Source organism: Bos indicus x Bos taurus, chromosome 25 (genome assembly GCF_003369695.1).
Source record: "Bos indicus x Bos taurus breed Angus x Brahman F1 hybrid chromosome 25, Bos_hybrid_MaternalHap_v2.0, whole genome shotgun sequence".
NCBI classification, from domain to species: domain Eukaryota; kingdom Metazoa; phylum Chordata; class Mammalia; order Artiodactyla; family Bovidae; genus Bos; species Bos indicus x Bos taurus.
This window is the reverse complement of record NC_040100.1, coordinates 3,946,666-3,966,031: the sequence shown is the minus strand read 5'-3', so window position 1 is coordinate 3,966,031 and position 19,366 is coordinate 3,946,666. Positions and strand designations below refer to the sequence as shown.

Below are 19,366 nucleotides of genomic sequence, written 5' to 3'. Positions count from 1 at the left end.
ATGACCCAGATAACCGCAATGGTGTGATCACTCACCTAGAGCCAGACATCCTGGAAGGTGAAGTCAAGGGGGCCTTAGGAAGCATCACTACGAACAAAGCTAATGGAGGTGATGGAATTCCAGCTGAGCTATTTCGGATGGCAGAACTGACCCTTTTTGTAAAAAAAATGAGTTATAGTTGCTTTAACATGTTGTGTTAGTTTCTGCTGTACAGCAAAATGAACCAGTTATACATATATCCATACTTTTTTGGATTTCCTTCTCATTTAGATCACCACAGAGCACTGAGTAGAATTCCCTGTGCTATACAGTAGGTTCTCATTAGTTTTTTGTTTTATACATATTAGTGTATATATGTCAATCCAAATCTCTCAAGTCAACCCACCTCCCTTACCGTCTTAGCATCCATACATTTGTTCTCTACATCTGTGTCTCTATTTCTTGCAAACAGGTTCATCTGTACCAATTTTCTAGATCTCACATATATGCATTATTGTTTGTTTTATGCATTATTGTTTGTTTTATGCATTAATCGTTGTTTTTCTGACTTGACCTTTGGTACCGGGGTGGGGAGATGAACAATGATTCTAGTAGGTTTTGGGGGGGCATGGGGGGCATTGCCCTGATGAAGAGATGACTCATTGGGAAAGATCCTGATGCTGGGAAAGATTGAAGGCAAAAGGACAAGAGGGTGGCAGAGGATAAGATGGTCAGATAGCATCACCAACTCATCAGTGGACCAAATTCATCAACAGACGTGAAACTGAACAAACTCCAGGAGACAGTGTAGGACAGGGAATCCTGGCGTGCTGCAGTCCACAGGGTCACAAAGAGTTGGACACGACTTAGCAACTGAACAACAATGACAACATTGACCTTGAAGATGATTGACTGCATGGACCCCACCTGAGATGAACCACAACGTGGATTTCAAATGGCCAGGAGCGTTTGCAGAGAGGAGGCCACAGAAGTTGGGGCAAATGGGTGTTGTGAAAAGGGTGGAGACTCTGACTCTCTGTCAGAAACCCAGGTTAGGGACGTGGTAGGGACACGGAAGCAAATGTGTGGGAGAAATGAGGCTTGAGTAACTAACTCCATCACTTAACAATTGTTCGGCCCAGCAACAAGGACAACTCGAATCTTTGGTTCCAGGAGGCTGAATTGAGTGGTGTTGCCATAACAGCCGTGGAATGAGAGGATGACACCAAGCCTGCCTGGGGGCCAGGAGTCTTCACCCACATGGGACGTGACTTGTGAGTTCCTCCTTGAAGGAAGAATGGAACCTCCCATCTTTTTTAGGAAGATGATGCCAGGACTCCAGGGCATCCTGAATGAGCAAGACGTGAAGCTGGATGGCACACTGCTGAGGACTTTGTGGACTTAAACCTGAAGGTAAGAAGGGAGAGTTGGTATCCATCCTTTCGAAGGGTCATTCCCATTGGTGGTACAAAAAAGTGGTTAGAAAGACGCAGCCAGGAGCAGGAGGGCCAGGCAGGCTCCATTGGGATCATTCAAGGGAGAGAAAACAGGTGTCCAGGGAGAAAAGATTCTGGAGGCTGTCAGTAGTGCTCAGCAGGGCACGATGCCCTGTTGTACTTGAAGGAGCAGGAGAGGGAATTCACCGGCCATGCCTTCCTGGTTTCCAGTTTCAGTGCTGGACCAGCTCCATCCACAGAAGGAGAGGGAGTTTGGGTCTGAAGTAATGCAGTGAGTTCAGGACTGGTTGGGTTGGAAGTGCTGGTGGAATGCCTAGGGCCTGACGCTAAGAGAAGGGAGTGGGTTGTGAGAGAGATCGGGGACTCACTCAAGTCAGAGGACAGGATGCTGTCGCTCAGGAAGGCTCACCACAGTGCAGAGGGGATGGGCCATCTTCCCTGCCTGTTTTATTCCCTGTAACTGCATCAGAGGGAAACAACAGGCCTGGGGCTACCAGGTGTTTGTCCTGAGTCCTGCCAAGAGAAAGGAATGGAAAATAAAGACAACAGAACACAGAGGCTGTGGCAGGTCAGAGAGGAGGACATGAGTCTTACAGCAGGGATCTAGGAGCTATGACTTCGTGTAAGGGAGGAAGGTGGGGCCTCTGAGAACCGGAGACGTTAATGCTGCTCAGGGTCAGCCGGTGGAAACGGGGGCTGCTTCAGTCTTCTGGTCCAGGGTTCAGCCCCACCATATGAGTTGTCATCACCATAGGCTGGAACCCGGGAGGCTGGCCCCGGGTTACAGATGGTGTGGGGTTTAGAAGTCTGGATAGAACCAGAGGGCAGTAGGCAGGTGTGAAGGAGACCCCTGGGTGCATGGAAATGCAGTGGGGCGCAGGAGGCCAGAAGGGAGGGTGGATCGTGGCTCCAAGTGTCTTGACTTCCTGGAGGACGTTGGGCTGCAGGAAATGAGGTGGGAAACACTGGGTTGGGGAGAAAGCGCTGCATCCCTAGGGTGGGTGCAGGAAGGGGAAGCAATGGACGGGCCAGGGAAGGCAGTGAGACAAGCCAAGAAGAGAAGGCCCCACTGCTTCTTGCCCAGGTTCTGATGATGAGCCACTGGCCTGAGTCCAACTGGAGCGCCCCATGGGAGTTTGTGATCCTGGGCTTCTCGGGGTGGCCCCCAGAGCTCCGGGCGCTGCTCTTTGCCCTCCTCCTGCCACTCTATCTGGCCACACTGACGGGGAACCTGCTGATCGTGGGCCTGGCCGTGGTGGATGCCGCCCTGCACACCCCTATGTACTTCTTCCTGGGGGCCCTGTCTGCCGTGGAGGTGGCCTATACACTGGTGCTGACCCCACCCATGCTGGCCGGCTTCCTTCTGCCGCCCGGGGGCCAGGCGGTGGGCCTCTCCACCTGCGCTGCCCAGATGGGCCTCTTTGTGGCACTGGGGGGCTCCGAGTGCCTGTTGCTGGCAGCCATGGCCCTGGACCGCTACCTGGCCATCTGTCACCCCCTCTACTACCCCCAGCTCATGACCATGGGGCTCTGCTGGTGCCTCCTGGCCTGCTGTGGCCTGGGGGGCTCTCTCCTGGCCTTGGGCCTCACCACAGCCATATTCCAGCTGCCCTTCTGCCACGGGGGCCTGGTCAACCACGTCTTCTGTGACCTCCCGGCGGTCTTGGTGCTGGCCTGCGGGGACCGGGACCTGCAGGAGCGCGCCCTGCTGGCGGCCTGCCTGCTGCTGCTGGTGCTGCCGCTGGCCCTCATCCTGCTCTCCTACACCCGGGTGCTGGCGGTCATCCTCGGGGTTGGCGGGGCCACAGGCCGCCGCAAGGCCTTCAGCACCGTGGCGTCCCACCTGACGGTGGCTGTGCTGCACTACGGCTGTGCCACGGCCATGTACGCCCGGCCCCTGCGCAGCCGCTCCCTGGAGGAGGACAAGCTAGTCTCGCTCATCTACATCAACCTCACCCCCCTGCTCTACCCGGCCATCTACACACTGCGGAACCGCGATGTGCAGGGGGCGCTGTGGCGGGCCGTGGGCCCCAGGACGCCAGGTGCTGCCCACCAGGCCAATGTCACCTAATGCTGATGCCAGGAGGGGTCTCTTCTGAAATCCCCTCTCCTGGATGGAAACCTCACATTCCAGAAGCATCTATGATTCCCCAAGGCCCACTAGACACAACCTGGAGGCAGCAGACAAGGACCCCAAAATCAGGCTCCAGCCTAGTTCTTCTGCTTCTGTGGACATTTTGAGTGGATAGATCTCTCTGAGGGGGGTACAGACCTGTGCACTATAGGGCCCTCAATGGCATCCTTTGTCTCTACCCACGTGGCACACAGCACTCCCCTACCCAAGATGTGATGATCCAAAGTGTTGTCACACATTGGCAAACATGCCTTGGGGACAAAGTCATCCCTGGTGGAGAACTACTGCTCTGAGTCATAGCCACACGGTATCTTTGGAAAAGGAGTGAGTACTCACGTAGGAGAAGTCTATGGCAGCACTGTTTATAGTAGACAAAAACTAGAAATGATCCACATGTTCATGAACACAGAATAGATACAAACAGCCTGTGGCAGGACTACCCAGGCGGTTCAGTGGTTAAGACTTTGCCTTCCAATGCAGGGGGTGCAGGTTTGATCCCTGGTTGGGCAGCTAAGATCCCACATGCCTTGTGGCCAAAAAACCAAAACATTAATCAGAAGCAATATTATATAAAAAAAAAAAAACACTTAATAAAGAATTTAAACAATAATCTACATTAAAAAAATGTTAAAAAAAAAAAAACCCAGCCTGTGGCATGTTCATGCAGTGGAATACTACAAACAACAAAAAAGAATGAGGTACTGCTATTGACAAAAAAATGAGAACAACACAGATGTAATAGTGTAAGGAGCAAGACGCAAAGAACACACACTGGATGCTCCCATTTAAGTAAAGGCCAATGACAAGCTCATGTGTGGCTTTTGATGTCGTGGTGGTGGTTAACTGGGGGAAGGGTTTAGAACACATACTGGATGCTCCCATTTAAGTAAAGGCCAATGACAAGCTCATGTGTGGCTTTTGATGTCGTGGTGGTGGTTAACTGGGGGAAGGGTTTGGGTTGGCAGAGGGCACAGGGAGATTGCCTGGATGCTGGCAACATTCTATATGCCGACTTGGGTGGTGATTCCATGGGTATATGTATGTGCAAAACTTCATCAAGATGCGTCCTTAAGATCTGTGGAGTTTGTTTTATGTGAGATGAACTGCGACTGGTTCAAGGCATTCACCAAAATAAGCTTCAAATTGTCACACTTGTACTCATACTGCTTCGTGCTGCTTTTTTCCATCTATGAAAATCCCTTGTATAATTCAGCAGTAAGTCCCATCATCATACCTGCTGTAGACTGAATGTGTCCCCCCTACCCTGCAATTCACATGTTGAAAACTGCTCCCCATTATTAGTCTGTTATTAGGAGGTGGGGGATCTCTAGAGTTGATGAGGTCATGAAGGTGGAGACCTCACTAATCTCATGAGTCAGATTAGTGCCTTTATGAAAGAGACCCAGGGACTTCCCTGCTGGTCCAGTGGCTAAGGATCCACACTTCCCATACAGGGAGCCCAGGTTCGTCGATCCCTGGTCAGGGAACTAGATTCCACGTGCTGCAACTAAAGATCCCACATGCCGCAATGAAGACCCAATGCAGCCAAATAAGTAAATAAAAATAATTTTAAAATAAAATGTTTTTTTAAAAAAGAGAGAGAGACCCCGAAGAGCTCTGTATTTGTCTTTCTCTGTCTGGCTTACTTCACTTAGTATGATCATCTCTAGATTACAGAAAACAATGTTACCAAAGGGAAAAGCAGAGGGCGGGTGGTGGCGGGGGCAGTGGGGGGTATAAATTAGGAGTTTGGGATTAACAAATACACACCTACTATACATAAGATAGGTAACCAACAAGTACCTACTGTATAGCAGGGGAACTCAATGCAACATTCTGTGATAACCTATAAGGGAAAAGAATCTGAAAAATAGACCTATAACCGAACCACGCTGTTATACACCTGAAACACAAGATTGTAAACTGATTTTACTTCAATTTAAAAAAGAGAGGAGGACATGAGGAAGAGACTGAAAAAGAAAGAAAGAAAAAAAAAAAACAAAACGATCTTATGGAAGGGTTCCCTGGCCATCTGTCTGTGCCAGCTCCATTCTTACCTTCTGCTTCTCTGAGGCCAGTGCTCAGGAACCTGAGGCACACAGGAAGCCCCCTCCCACAATTCTTCCCCAAATCCTACAGCTGTGAGGAGGTCCTCACTCCAGAGATGCGGAGGGACGGCCATTCTAACAGCCTGGTGTCTGCAGCTGATCGCTTTCAGTGCATCTCCTGGGACTGGGTTAGTCCCAAGGGCCACCAGCGGGCCTGTTATCCAGGCTGCATGAGATGAGAGTGTTGGCCACCGCCAAGGAAGCCTGGGTCCTTGACAGGGGGTCAAGGGTATTGGAGCTGTATAGATGCTGAGCACGGGTGGCTGCAGCTGCTTTGGAGCCAAGATGAGTCCATGTGGGGAGCCAGCCTGCGTTTGCTAATGGTGGTCCTCCATCCCTGGGTTCTTTTTTTTTTTTAATATCTATTTCTTTGACTTCACCAGGTCTTAGTTGCAGCATATGGGATTTAGTTCCCTGACCAGGGATTGAACCCGGGCCCCCTGAATTGGGAGCTCGGAGTCTTAGCCACTCGTGGGTCTTTGGCTGAATTCCATGGTGCAGAGTAGCAGCACCTCTTCTCCCCCTCCTGCTGTACAAAGTCTTTCAGAATATTTTGAATCTTGAGACACATCAGGTTTCAATTTTCAGTTTATTTATTGAGAGATAACTGACACATAACATCACATTGGTTTCAGGCATACAATGATTCGAGATTTGTATACATTGAGAAAGTATCACCATAATAGCTCTAGTTAACATCACTTCATGTAGCTGCCAAATTTTATTTTCTAGTAATGAGAATGTTCAAGGTTTACTCTCTTAGCAGCTTTCAAAGATGCAATCCAGTTCCAGATTTTGGCTTCTAATTCTCTATTGCCTGCCACTCCCACTCCCCACCCACGATTTGGCCTTAGAGGTGTTACCAAAGGGCTTCCCAGGTGGCACTAGTGGTAAAGAATCCACCCGCCAATGCAGGAGACACAAGAGACTCAGGTTCAATCCCTAGGAAGATCCCGTGGAGGAAGGCATGGCAACCCACGCCAGTATCTTGCCTGGAGAATCCCATGGACAGAGGAGCCTGGCAGGGTACAATCCCAAAGAGTCACAGCTGAGCAACTGGGTGACACATATTGCCATAAAGGTCTGCAGTGGGCTCCCTGGCAACCAGACTCGTAGGCGGCCGCTTTCCCTCAGGGTGGTCCCATCAGCCCCAGCAGGATTAGGGTCACCCCCACCAGGGCACAGGCTACAGGGTCCCCACAGCTAGGACCTCAGAGCCTGGAACCCATGCTTTGGTGAGTTGGTGGTTCTAGGCACTGAGCTCTCCAGCCCTCACCTGTCCCGAAAGGACCTTTCGGAAAACCGAGGCCAGCTCTGCTATTAGTGGACAGCTGGGTCTGCGCCTGAAACGGGGCAACACACTACAAGTCTAACATTCGCTGGGGGAGTTCACCCTCTGTGGGGCGGTAACAGGCAGGAGACACACCCCTAGCCCCTCAAATCAGCCCCCAAGAGCAGCGTTCCAGGGGGATTCTGGGGTGCCTGCACTTGGGGGTTGGGAGATGGCAGCACAGGGGGCTCCCCAGATGGAACATCCCAGCTGGGGGAGCCCTGGAGCTCTCACAGCTGAAAGGCATTTCTCCAGTACCCAATTGCAAGACTGTTCCCATTGTCAATTGTTACCATCTTGTTCCCAGGTGTCAAGACTCTGTTAAATTAACACTTGTTAAGGGGCTTCCCTGGTGGCTCAGATGGTAAAGCATCTACCTGCAATGCAGGAGACCCGGGTTTGATCCCTGGGTCAGGAAGATCCCCTGGAGAAGGAAATGGCTACCCAGTCCAGCATTCTTGCCTGGAAAATTCCATGGTCAGAGTAGCCTGATAGGTTACAGCCCATGGGGTCACAAAGAGTCAGACACGATTAAGAGACTTCACTAAGTGGAGCACAGGGTGCAAGACGATGAGTGTGTTGAACAGACCACAGAGAAATTGAAATAGACTCGTTTAACACTCACAGGGCCTGGACTGAGTCCACAGCATGCCTGGAGGGGAGGTCAAGATGGAGTGCAGACAGACTGGACTTGGTACACAGGCCTTTATTGGGCCCACAGGAGATATGCTCTGGGGTTGCTGGGTTAGGACCATATCAGTCAATTCAAACCCACAGAGTAGGGTTCTGATGAGCTCACAGGGTGCCGGCTGAGAGGTATAAGGCACACAGACATTGGGAGGCAGGCTGCTGATCATAAGGGCTGGAAGTCACACCAGGGACTTATATCTGCTTGTGGCCTATCGCTGCCATTGGTCATGTCCTTGTTTGAGGGGCTACTATTATCAGCTTAAGGTCCCTGCAGCCTCTTGACCAAATATGATGGATGACGAGGCAGCAATACCAGCGAGCAATGTAGCTAAACTCTCAACAGATATACATCGAGTACATCTAGATGTGAATATTTCTAATTACTCAGCTAGGCATCTATTGCATGTATATACATATACATATTTACACATATATACTGCACGCATATATGCATGCTAATGCATGTCTTTTGTTAAATCTGAGCCAATACATATTTGAAGTCTCACTTTTCTTTTAGTGGAACGTTTTTCACTTTAGATGGTCCACTATAATGCCAGAAAAGGGAGCCCCAACCTTGCACATTTAACATGACTTATGAACTAGATGACAGAGATGAGGGTACCTCATGAAGTTGCTGGCTTCCTGATCCAAGGGGTGCTCTGTAATATCTGCCAGCAAACAAAAAACCAAATGGTATGTGGTACTGTGTATAGACTTCTGGTTGAGTAGTAAATTTGGAATGTTCCAGTTATAACATATATTAAAGACAAAAGGGTGTAATTAGTGTGGAAACTCTTGATAGATGTCATCCTCCATATTATGGTATCTACATCTACAAGTTCACAATTGTGTTCAAATATAAATGCAATTCAAAAATAAGTAAAATTATTTTTATGGAACATGTCCAGGAACATAGCCCCTGTATACCCCTGGGATTGTTCTGTGCCTCATTCAGCCTTATTCAATATGCTGTCTTAACAGTTTAACTTATTCATTGACTTCAGAGCTCAACAGCCATAGTTACTATGAGACATAGATACACTTCATAATTAAGTTTATCCTATAAGACTAAATCCCTCTACAGAGTCATTACCCTTCTTAGTTTTAAGAGAATAAGCTTTTCAGTACTTCCCTGGTGGGTCCAGTGGTTAAGATTCTGCACTTCCAATGCAGGACACACGATTTTGATCCCTGGTCAGGCAACTAAGATCCTACATGCCATGGTGGTGTGGCAAAAAGATTTAAAAATTTAAAAAATAATAAGCTTTTCCTGATTCTCTAAATTGTTAGGGTTTCACTTTGGTATGACGCTCTGCCCACAGTTAGCCCTGGACCTCCCGGCGAAGGGGTTTTCCACCTTCACAAAGTCCACAGGGTCTTCATTCCTCAGTGCGCTGGGAATTCGTGATGAAAGCCTTGTCTCACCCTGTCCATACAGCTTCTCCCGGGTGTGAATCCTGTGGTGTCAGAGGAGGTTTGCCTCCTGGGCGAAGGTCTTCCCGCAGGCAGAGCACTCGTAGGGCCTCCTGCCCATGTGGGTCCTCTCGTGGATGAGGAGGCAAGAGTTCTGCAAGAAGGCCTTGGCGCACTGGTAGGGTTTCTCTCCCGTGTGCATCCTCTGATGGAGGATGAGGTGCGACTTCCGGAAGAAGGCCTTGCTGCACCGGCCGCACGCGCAGGGCTTCTCCCGGGTGTGCGCTCTCTGATGGATGATCAGGCAGGACATCTGGGACGAGTACTTCCCACACTCTGGGCAACCGTAGGGCTTCTCTCCCGTGTGACATCTGTGGTATTCGATGAGGCGCGACTTGTGGGAGAAGATCTCCTCACAGCCGGAACACTTGAAAGGCTTCTCTCCAGTCAGAACGGTCTGGGGGATGCACAAGTTCGTCTCCCCTAAGAGCTTTCTAAGGCATTTCCTGTTTCGGCGGCGTTTCGGGTCCGTCAGATTTCCCGGATGTTTGCCGGGGCGGACCGCCTCCCCCCCGGAACTTCCGCCCTGAGGGTGGCTGTTCTCTGCGGACTCTGTGACGGGCAATGAGTCTTGACTTGTGGGAGAGGCCCTTCCCGCCTGCGGTGCGTTTGCGGGGTTCCTCGTTACTGTGGGCTCCTTGGTCGGCATTAAGGGCTTGGGCACGGCTTACGGCTTCTCGGCACCGGTTACAGTGGCGTGGGCGCGCCCCGGCACGGGGAGGGTCCAGCTTCGAGTAGAGAAACAGGTTCCCCTGTGCATCGTATTCGAACCTCCTCCTCGCAAGGTACGCGCTGGGAGTGACAGTGACGTCCGCCTTGCCCGGCAAGGCGGCGCCGCACGACTCACACCGAGGGGCCTGTTGTTCTGAAGGGACGACGTCTGTGTCCTGAGAGGTGTTTTTTCCAACCGTGTTAGGTGCGTGGTGCCCTTCCGGGGTCAGTTGTTTCTTGTCTGGGAGTTCTACTTGCTTCAGAGGTTCCTCTCCGTGTTCCCGTTGCCTATCAACTTGGGAAACTTCTAGGAAAAAGAACAACAAGGTCACAGACGTGTTTATCTTTCCAGGAGCACCATGAAAGTGTTAGTCACTCAGTCGTGTCCGACTCTGCCACCCCATGGACTACCGTAGTTCACCCGACTCCTCTGTCCAAGGATTCTCCAGGCAAGAATACTGGAGTTGGTTGCTGTTCCCTTCCCCAGGGGATCTTCCCGACCCAGGGGTCGAACCTTGGTCTCTTGCATTGCAAGCAGTTTCTTTACCAACTGAGCCTTCAGGAGCACACGGTAGGACTAAACTATTTCAGAAACGTTTGGGAAAAAATAAAAAGTAAAACTTTTTTTAAAAAGTAGTGTTTGGAAGGAGGATTAACTGTGGTTTCAAACCTGAGTGCCCATATTAAATTATGATAATCCTATTCCTACTACACACACTTCCTACTCCCTTGGCTGATCTTTCCCAGCAGAATTTTCTGGGCTGGGACCAGCCAGGGGCATTTTTAAAGCTTCCCCAGTGATTCTGCTGCACACCCCTGATTAAAAACAACCACCCTGAATGGATACTTGAGAAAGGATCCTTGTCCTAGAAGGGAGAAAGGGTTAGTTGATACACATTATGTGTATCCTGCAGAAACAAGGGCTCGGCTCCCCATGGGAATACACTGAGATGGGGGAAAAGCTTTAGTTATAACCTATCGGACAAAATGGGGACAGGTTATCATTACATACATGGTCTTGAAAGATGAATTTAAAGTCATATAAAAGATAGCAAATACATTTTTTGAGGCATTTCAAAGTGAAGCAGAGAAAACTATTTTAGAAAACTAAAATAAAAATGAGTGGTACAGGAATTCTCTGGCAGTCCAGTGGTGAAGACTCTGCTTCCACTGCAGGGGGCATGGGTTTGATCCCGATCTGGGGACTAAGATCCTGCATGCCACACATCATGGCCAAAAAAAAAAAAATGCTGCTGCTGCTATGTCGCTTCAGTCGTGTCCAACTCTGTGCGACCCCATAGACGGCAGCCCACCAGGCTCCCCCGTCCATGGGATTCTCCAGGCAAGAATACTGGAGTGGGTTGCCATTTCCTTCTCCAGTGCATGAAAGTGAAAAGTGAAAGTGAAGTCGCTCAGTCGTGCCCGACTCTTAGCGACCCCATGGACTGCAGCCCACCAGCCTCCTCCGTCCATGGGATTTTCCAGGCAAGAGCACTGGAGTGGGGTGCCATTGCCTTCTCCTAAAATAGGGCAAATCTACACATATCTGAGAGCTTGAGAAAGCCTGTGTCATAACCAGGGAAAGTGTAAGCCTAAAGATTCTAGAGAAAGACTGAGAAGGCAAGGTCTTAGAAGAGGGTGGCAGAATAGAAAGAAATAATAAATTTTAAAAGAATGTCTTTCTCTAAAATCCATGGGAGGGCAAGTGATCATGCAGTGACGTGATGGGTACAGGTAGCAGAAATCATTTGGGCATCTCAAGGTCTTCGGCCAGCTGTCCACAGTTCCTTGCAAAGAGTCAAGGCTTTTAACACAGTTGCCTGAAATAAAAATCAGAGATTCTGCTTTGTGACCTTCTGAGACCCCAATGTCTTCTGTCCCCCTGCACACTGGTTCTCTCACCTGGAAAGCTCCATCTCAGGATCTCTTCCTCTTCCATCCACGGCTCTTGCCCCTGCTCCAACCTGGAGATCACAGCTGGTTTGGTGACTTGACATCCTGTTCACGAGAAACAGTTACAACATTTATCCTGAGGGACTTCCCTAGCGGTCCAGTGGTCAAGACTCCATGCCGCCAATGCAGGGAGATGGGTTTGATCCCTGGTTATGGAACTAAGATCCCACATGCCTTGTGGCATGGCCAAAAGATTATTTTTAAAAAGAGTTTTATGCTGAGCCATCTGGGACACCCAAGGAAGCTGAAGGCTCAGGCTGCACAATGAATATTTACCTCTCAGCCAAAGAATAGCTGTTTCACTTGGGAGGAAAATTCACCAATAATCCAGGTGAGATTAGAACAGGACTTGTTGATGACTGAAACCCCAGGACAAACATTTTGAGTACTTAAGGGGTCTTATGTAACTGGAAAGGAAGGAGCTCAGACATAAGCAGGGGTGGGGGGAACTGGAAACCTTCCTCACCCACGGAGACCAGGTGGCTGTAGTTCTCCAGCATCACATCCCGGTACAGGGTCTTCTGTGTAGGGTCCAGCTCCTGCCACTCCTTACGGGTGAAGCCCACAGCCACGTCTCTGAATGACAAGGACCCCTGGAACAGCACATTCCTGATTAATCTGGAGTGCTCGGCACAGGGTATTATGGCAGAGGTGTAGAGGAGACAGATCTTACCACCTTCAGAGGGCAGGTTTCCCCATGTTCAGTTACATAGGAAGCTTAGCATGCCCCTAACTTGGTACTGCATTTTGTGGGAGAGAAAAAAAAATCATTAGAAAGTGTCTGCCTTCTGGATCTCTATTCATCCATCCATCCATCCATCCTTCCATTTAGAGAGCAAGCATCGGTGGGGGACCAGGTATGTTACTGGTGTTCTGCATGATGCTTGGGGTTGAAAGCTGAATGCCACAGTGCTCCTGTTCAAGGGCGCTTGTTGCCTGGTGGCATGAGATGAATGTAAGAGACTGCTGTATGGTTACAATACACTGAAGGCTATGATGTAAGGACATTTAAGTACAGGACACGAAGACAGCAGCCAGATTCAACATCCTGATGTTAAGCTTCATTGGCGTTTGTAGATGAGCAGAATCATGAAAAATAAAGTGTGTTCTGATGTTGGAAAGATACTCCTATCAAGAAGCATGACCCAAGAAGTCATGGGGAAATTTTGTAGGAAGTAGGAATAAATTGGGAATGATAGTGTAGAGGTGTGTGTATAAGGGGGATATTTTGGGGGGTGGCAGGCGGAGGGATCAGATCATGGAACAAATGATGTTTTTTTTCCTGCAAGCAAGAGGGTCTCCATCACAGCACTTAAGAAGGGGAGCTACAAAAGACAATCTGATGTAGATGATTGCTGTATCATGAGGTGGGAATCATGGAGAGAATAAATAAAATTCAGGCACAGTTATAATCATCAACATGAGATACAGGCAAAGTTAAGGTGGTAACAAGAGGAAAGCAGAGAAAGGAGTCCATGTATACAGGTATAGTTTTCATTCTTTTTTAATTTTTAAAATTTGTTGACTGCACTGCGTGGTATGTGGGATCTTAGGTTCCTGACCAGGGATGGAACCTGTACCCCCTGCATTGGAAGCATAGTCTTAACCACTGGACCAAGGAAGCTCCAGTTTTCATCCTTTTTAAATATCACATCTTCAAAACTTGGTGTGTATTTTCCACTTAAAGTACATCTCATTTAGAGACAGTTTTCAATTTCACTTTGGTGAAATATAGTCCTATGAAAACAAAGTTGTGTTTCCTGAAAAAATATTTTTTTCTGTGGCAGAATTCGTAAATGTGTGCTGTGGGAGCCCTATTTCTGGTCATGGGGATAAGTTGATATGAGAAAAGGAGTCATGGAAACAAGGGAGACCCCTAGTGAGGTCTGGGTCCCTGGGCAGAACGTTCCAAGTCCTAGTGGCACGCCTGCTCTTCCCACAGCTTGGGGTGCTGCCTCGAGCCTGTCTTTGTCCTCAACTAGCTCTGGGTCTCAGGCTTTGTAACTTCCGGGACTCTGACCAGCATCCTTGGAGCGTGGGGTAAAGAGGGAGGCCCTTTAGGACTGGAGGCATTTGACAGTGACCGGCAATAGAATACATGATGTCATGATGTCTGAAGAAAGATATGGATGGCCACTGAGAAAGGACACAAGTGGGTGGGGTTAAGGGCAGTGGCTGAGGTTAAAGTCACGGAGAGAGGAGGCAGGATAGCTCAGACCATCTCCCCCGCCCCTGCTGAAGCTTGGAGCTGTTCAGGCTCTATCTGTGTCCAGAATTATCAGAAACAGCAGTTCAAAGAACATACCACTCATCCGTTTGTTCCTCTGGATCATGAAGTGTTTTATCTAGGTCAGTGTGAACCCTAACAAGGCTGTTTATGTAGACCTGAGTATTCTGACTCCCTGCAACAACTGTAATCACAGAATTTCTATATTGATATAGTACATACTTGATACTGTGAGGGCAGGGGAAACTCACAGGAGATCTGCTGTTGCATTTATTTGAATGTTGTTGTTATTGAGGACCCTGCCTATTACATCTGACGTGTGAAGACCCATCACATAAATGCCTAAATACCCTGGAAAGCTTTATGTTCCCTGAGAGGGTGATATGTCTGTCCCAGACAACACAAGTCATGTATTGGATGGAATCTGTCTTTTTAAAGTGACAGACATGTCGGACGCAAGTTTAGAGGGCAGCTAATAACTCCAGCAGCCTGTGTAGTGTGCCTGCCCTGCCCTCCCCTCCCCATGGCCTTGATCTTCCATTATCTTCCTGTTTTCACTGGTCCTGATTTCTGTTGGCATGTGTTCTACTGGACGAATTCTTTTAAGCATCCTGAAATCCACGGGAAAACGAAAAGCACGGTGTAAAGAAGTGCCACACTCACCTGGCACATGGTCCTTCCTTGCGGGTCTGGGAAAAGCAGACACCTGTGGAGGCAGAGATCGGGGTGGGGAGGAGAGCACATGAGAGGCCAGCCTTGGCTCCAGCCTCAGAATCAACTGCTCTAACACCCCAGCCACAGGGTGGCAGGGGCTCCTCCCAAGAACCCCGTTTATCAGAGCGAAGCCTTCACCTTGGAATGTGATGGGGACCTGACCTTGAGGTTTGAATTTGAACTCTTCTTCTGCTTAACAGAATATACATCTCTGCGTCGCAGTCATCACCATGCAGTTTACTACCCTCCCCTGCCATCACCCAGAAATTTAATTCATAGAAATTTATTCTGCAGAAACAGTGATGAGTTTGGGCAAAGATTTAGCGGCCAAGATATTTATTACAATTTGGTAAAACTCCAAAAAAGCAGACATAACTAAATATCCAACTATAGAGTACTAATTAAATGAATATACCACAGCCAAAGGGAAATAAACATGATGTAGCTAATAAAATCATAGAAGACTCTTTATGATAGTATACTGGCAACTGAAAAAGGTGGTTGAAAGCATCTTGAACTCTCTCTCTGTCTCCCCCACACCCCACACACACAGAATAATCTCTGAAATGATGTAGGACAAAATGCAAGTAATAGTTAGCTTTGTATAGTTGGATAACAACCATTTTTACCTTTTTCTTTTTACTTTGATGAATTTCCTAAGCTTTTCTATGACAAACAGGCATTTCGTATATCATCATATCTTTTAAATTATTATTCTAAAAATATCTGTAGCCTACTAATCTCCTAACCCAAAGCTTGTATCACCAGGTGTTGAGGAAATCCACAGGGAAAAAATGGAAATGGATACTAGAAGGCAGAGTCCATTCAGTATCACTCAGCCAAGCAACTGGAAGTCTATTAACCTGGGGTGCTTGGTTCTATCTGTGGATCCTGCTACATTTTGTTCGGTTCTCCTCTCATGGCTGCAGTTTGTCAACAGTCACTTTTATTACTGAGACCTGTCCTGGCTCAACTGTGCTGACTCCTGCACAGGAAATGGTCCTGGTCAGGCTCTGCCACTTACCAAATACGGGACAAGATCTGATGGCTTCTCCTGAGCCCTCCTCCTCCTTTCCTCATTTTCCCAGGGAACAGGAACACGAAGGTTCAGGAGCAAATTTACTGTGGCTGGAAGCATCAACTGGACCCCACACCTATCTCTCTCCTGGTGCTACGTATGTTCCTACTCAGGACAGAGACACACTGGAGTTTGATCCAAGAATTCTGCAGAGATACTAAAACTCTAGAATGACAGGAAACTCCATAAAGAATTCTGAGGGTGTTTTTTTTTTTTTTAATAAATAAATGGAGGCTACTGAACTGCTGAAAAATAAGAGAATGGTTGATAAATTATGATACAAATTAAAGCATGCTAAAGCTATGAATCAACATAAAATAGTATAAATATTTGAGATGGAATGATCTTCCAACAATACCAGCAAGTGGAAAAAAGCAGGGCACATAGCATGTGATTCAGAGATGGGTAACAGAGGAGGAAGGCAGAGGTCCGATGACGCAGCAGAAATCGAGGAATGCCACGGCCGGCCGGCAAGCCTCCAGGAGCTTGGAGAGAGGCCTGGGGCAGGTCCCGCTGGCCTCCAGCGCTGGGCAAGATTCAGCGTCTGTTGTGTAAGCCACTAGGCTTGCGATGCTTTGTGATGGCAGCCCCAGGAAGCCCACTGGGAAAGGCAGGCAGGACCATCTGGGTCAAAAGCCTGGGTCAGAAACCCTCTATGCTCTGTGGCCTGTGACCTGCTACCCCATTTCCTGCTTCTTTATCATAGAATGGGTTTTCATAAACACATCAAGAAAAAACTTCTGTAGAAAACAGGCAAAATGTTAACAGTGGTTACCTTTGCATCATAGGATTTGTTTTCTAAGTTTTTCAACAGTAAAATGTGCTCATTGTTTAAAACTTACGTATTTCATAAAAATTTACATGTGTCATCTTACTGGGTCCTCTTTCCATGACCTCCTATCAGAGTCCTGCACCCAGAGGAGCTGAAATCCCTGAGACAGTCTGAAGGGGTGGAGAGTGGGGAGGGGCAGTGTTTAGCAAGGGCGCCGCCAGGCCTCCTCCGGACAGGAGCCCTGGGTGCTAGTGCTGGCTCGGCCTCTAGTGAGCTGAGTGGCTCTGAACACCCCTCTCATGCCTATTTCCTTTCGTCTTTAACAGGAGAAGGAAAAACGAAATACATTTAAGAAAGCAAAGTCTGGGCCTTGACTCAACTAGGAGGGAAGGTTATGGGTCACGAGAAGTCAGGTATGGAGGTGACCTCAGATGACAAGCTAGAAATCTAGCTGGATGGACAGCAGACAATGAAGTAAACGCAGATAAGTGGAGAGAAATTGGTGGCTGGGGTGGGAGGGGGGTGGGTTGTCACTCTCAGAACCATGGGAGGCCCTTCCCTCCAAGTTCATGCTTCTCACACGCTAAGGCAGGAGACCCCCTCTCCTCCTGGAAATCTTCCCCCCAGACCGAATCCTAGGTGATCCCCTAAGGCAATGACATCACCCAATTCTGCCTGCAAGAGGGTCCCAGGCTGCTCTTAGGGGCCCTTTTCAGGGTTCAGCGGCTGCCCCACATGGTGAGCCTCCAACTTCAGCCCTAAGCTACCAAGTGGGATAATAAGGGGATCCCTCAAAAAAAGGGGGATCCCTCTTTCCAAGGAGAAGGCTGCTCCCTGGGTCACCTTTCTTAGAGTTATTCTAATTTGGGACGCCTGGCATTTGAGGCCTGGGGCATGTTCTGAGCACTAAAGCTCTGCTCTCCTGCTGAGAACTTACCGTCAGCTGGAGGCTCAGCTCTGGCCTCCGAGACTCTCTAGTGGTAGAAACAAGCTTGACTATGCAGACAGGACCAAGCCGCCTTGGCTACAGTCCGATTCTAAGCCTTTGCAAAGACACTAAGAAAACCTGGAAATAAACAAATGAGGTGGTGAGACTCATGTAAAAACATCGGCAGGACACTTCATCTCTGAGTTGGCAATGGATGGGGGCAGGAGAGGAGAGACATGAAAGGGAGGACCCCAGGAACCCGGCCATCGTCTCTGGCTTTGGAGGTAGGTGTGAGTGTGAGAAGATGCTGAGGGACGACCTCAGCCCAGAGCAGGCAGCAGGGCAGGGTTTCCAGCCCAGACGGCCAGAAACCCACTTCCCCTGACTCTGCATACCAGGAGCGGACTCTCCCCAGAAGCCCCGGAGAAGAGGCCAGCCTGTCCAGCATCTTGATTTTGTTTTGGAAACCCGAGCAGAGTACCTGGCCATTCCACCGGGTCATGTGGCCTCAGAACTGTGAGCTACTCTAAATCACTGAATTGGTGGTGATCTGTGACAGATAGAGAGGAGGAACACAGGGAGGAGCTGGAGATCACACGGAGACTCCCCTGGGCCAGAGGAGGGCAGTGGGAACACAGGAAGCCCCATCCTTCCAGAAATTTCTCTCCTGAAGAACAAAAGTCCTATGTTGCTGGAGGAAGGGTTAGTAAAACCCTTTTGTTGCACCCAGATCATGGGTAATACCTACCACATGTGGCAGGAAGAAGCAGCAGCAGGAAAAGAAAACCCTATCCCTGTGGTCGAGGGGCAGAAATAGGTCCTAGGCTCAGACTATTAGCACCTCCTACTGTTACTGAAACACAAGTCCATGCCCTCAACACACAATGAGGCAAACAATCCCAAAGTGTCAAGAGTTTGGAACTGAGGAAGCCCCGGAGAAGTCATTCAAGGAGATGGGTGGCTTATGCCTTAAAAACCCCAAACTCCTCAAAAGCTCTCAGCAAAGCCCTTTCCTAGGAAAGGTGAGGAAGGAGCACGGTTAGTTGATGCAGACTTCTCGGCATCACATCCTTTGTCCTTGAGGTCAGGTAACCATGTTCCTCTAAGTCTCTAACAAACGAATGTTACTCTTTGTCCTGACAAGAAAAGGCCGGGTCACCAGGCACAATGCTTGCCCTCCGAGGTCCCAGTCCTGGCTAAGGAGAAGAGAGAGCTCAGAGGGTGGCCCCCTAAGGACCAGAGCCTCAGACCCTGCCCAGCTGTCATCGCTGAAGATGCCAGGCGCCCAGGACCCAGCAAGCCCTCAGCTGCCCAGTTGGCAAGGACCACGTCTCGAAGACTGTGTCTCACGCTATTCAGTCAGAGCTGGGGATGGGGGAGAGGGTCACTGCCACCTCAAGGCCTGGGCCTGGCTAGGGGGTGGCCTTGGGGAGGGCCCTGGAGCCTATTCCCTGGGCCCCCCAGTTCACCTGCGGGTCTGAGCTTGGGTGAGCTGGACGGCCCCCTGGAGAAGGCGAGAATACACTCTTACCTCACTCTACCTGATGAGCATCAGTCCACCAACCATTGGCTGAATCACCCCCTAACACTGCCGTCATTGACAGCTGGCTGCTTGGAGGCGGGGCCCACTGCTGTGCTGACCAATGGGTGAGCAGGACCAGTAACTCCCTATTACACTACCTCCGTGGGAGAGACACATCCCCAGGGCCCAGGGCCCCTCCTAAAACTGAGAGGGAAAGAGTACCCTGCCCTTCCTCCCCGGTCAGCCAGCACAAGGAGCAGACGGAGAGCGCCAGCAGAAGGAGAGAGTCA

General features: G+C 49.3%; 2 protein-coding genes and 1 long non-coding RNA gene across 3 annotated transcripts; 2 read left to right on the top strand and 1 right to left on the bottom strand.

Annotated features, from left to right (window-relative positions):
* Positions 1-2,529: 2,529 nt before the first annotated feature.
* On the top strand, positions 2,530-3,507 carry LOC113883982 (olfactory receptor 10AC1-like). The gene has a single exon (XM_027528234.1). It carries the CDS (start codon positions 2,530-2,532, stop codon positions 3,505-3,507), a length of 978 nt encoding a protein of 325 aa, XP_027384035.1.
* Positions 3,508-6,248: 2,741 nt separating this feature from the next.
* LOC113883631 (zinc finger protein 182) lies at positions 6,249-16,228 on the bottom strand. The gene is made up of 5 exons (XM_027527523.1): positions 15,801-16,228; positions 14,726-14,768; positions 12,302-12,428; positions 11,785-11,880; positions 6,249-10,189 (listed from the first exon to the last, which is right to left on the bottom strand). Exons 1-5 carry the CDS (start codon positions 15,854-15,856, stop codon positions 9,606-9,608), a joined length of 906 nt encoding a protein of 301 aa, XP_027383324.1. The 5' UTR covers positions 15,857-16,228; the 3' UTR covers positions 6,249-9,605.
* On the top strand, positions 9,686-10,509 carry LOC113883638. The gene is made up of 2 exons (XR_003508695.1): positions 9,686-10,087; positions 10,235-10,509. It is a non-coding gene; the product is annotated as an uncharacterized LOC113883638 (long non-coding RNA).
* Positions 16,229-19,366: the final 3,138 nt, after the last annotated feature.

Coding starts and splice junctions, on each gene's coding strand:
- LOC113883982 (XM_027528234.1), top strand. CDS start 2,530: ATGAGCCACTGGCCTGAGTCCAACTGGAGCGCCCCATGGGAGTTTGTG.
- LOC113883631 (XM_027527523.1), bottom strand. CDS start 15,856: ATGAGGAAAGGAGGAGGAGGGCTCAGGAGAAGCCATCAGATCTTGTCC. Junction 12,429..14,725: donor AAGGAAGGACCATGTGCCAG/GTGAGTGTGGCA, acceptor GTGCTGTTCCAG/GGGTCCTTGTCATTCAGAGA. Junction 11,881..12,301: donor CAGCCACCTGGTCTCCGTGG/GTGAGGAAGGTT, acceptor TCTCGTGAACAG/GATGTCAAGTCACCAAACCA.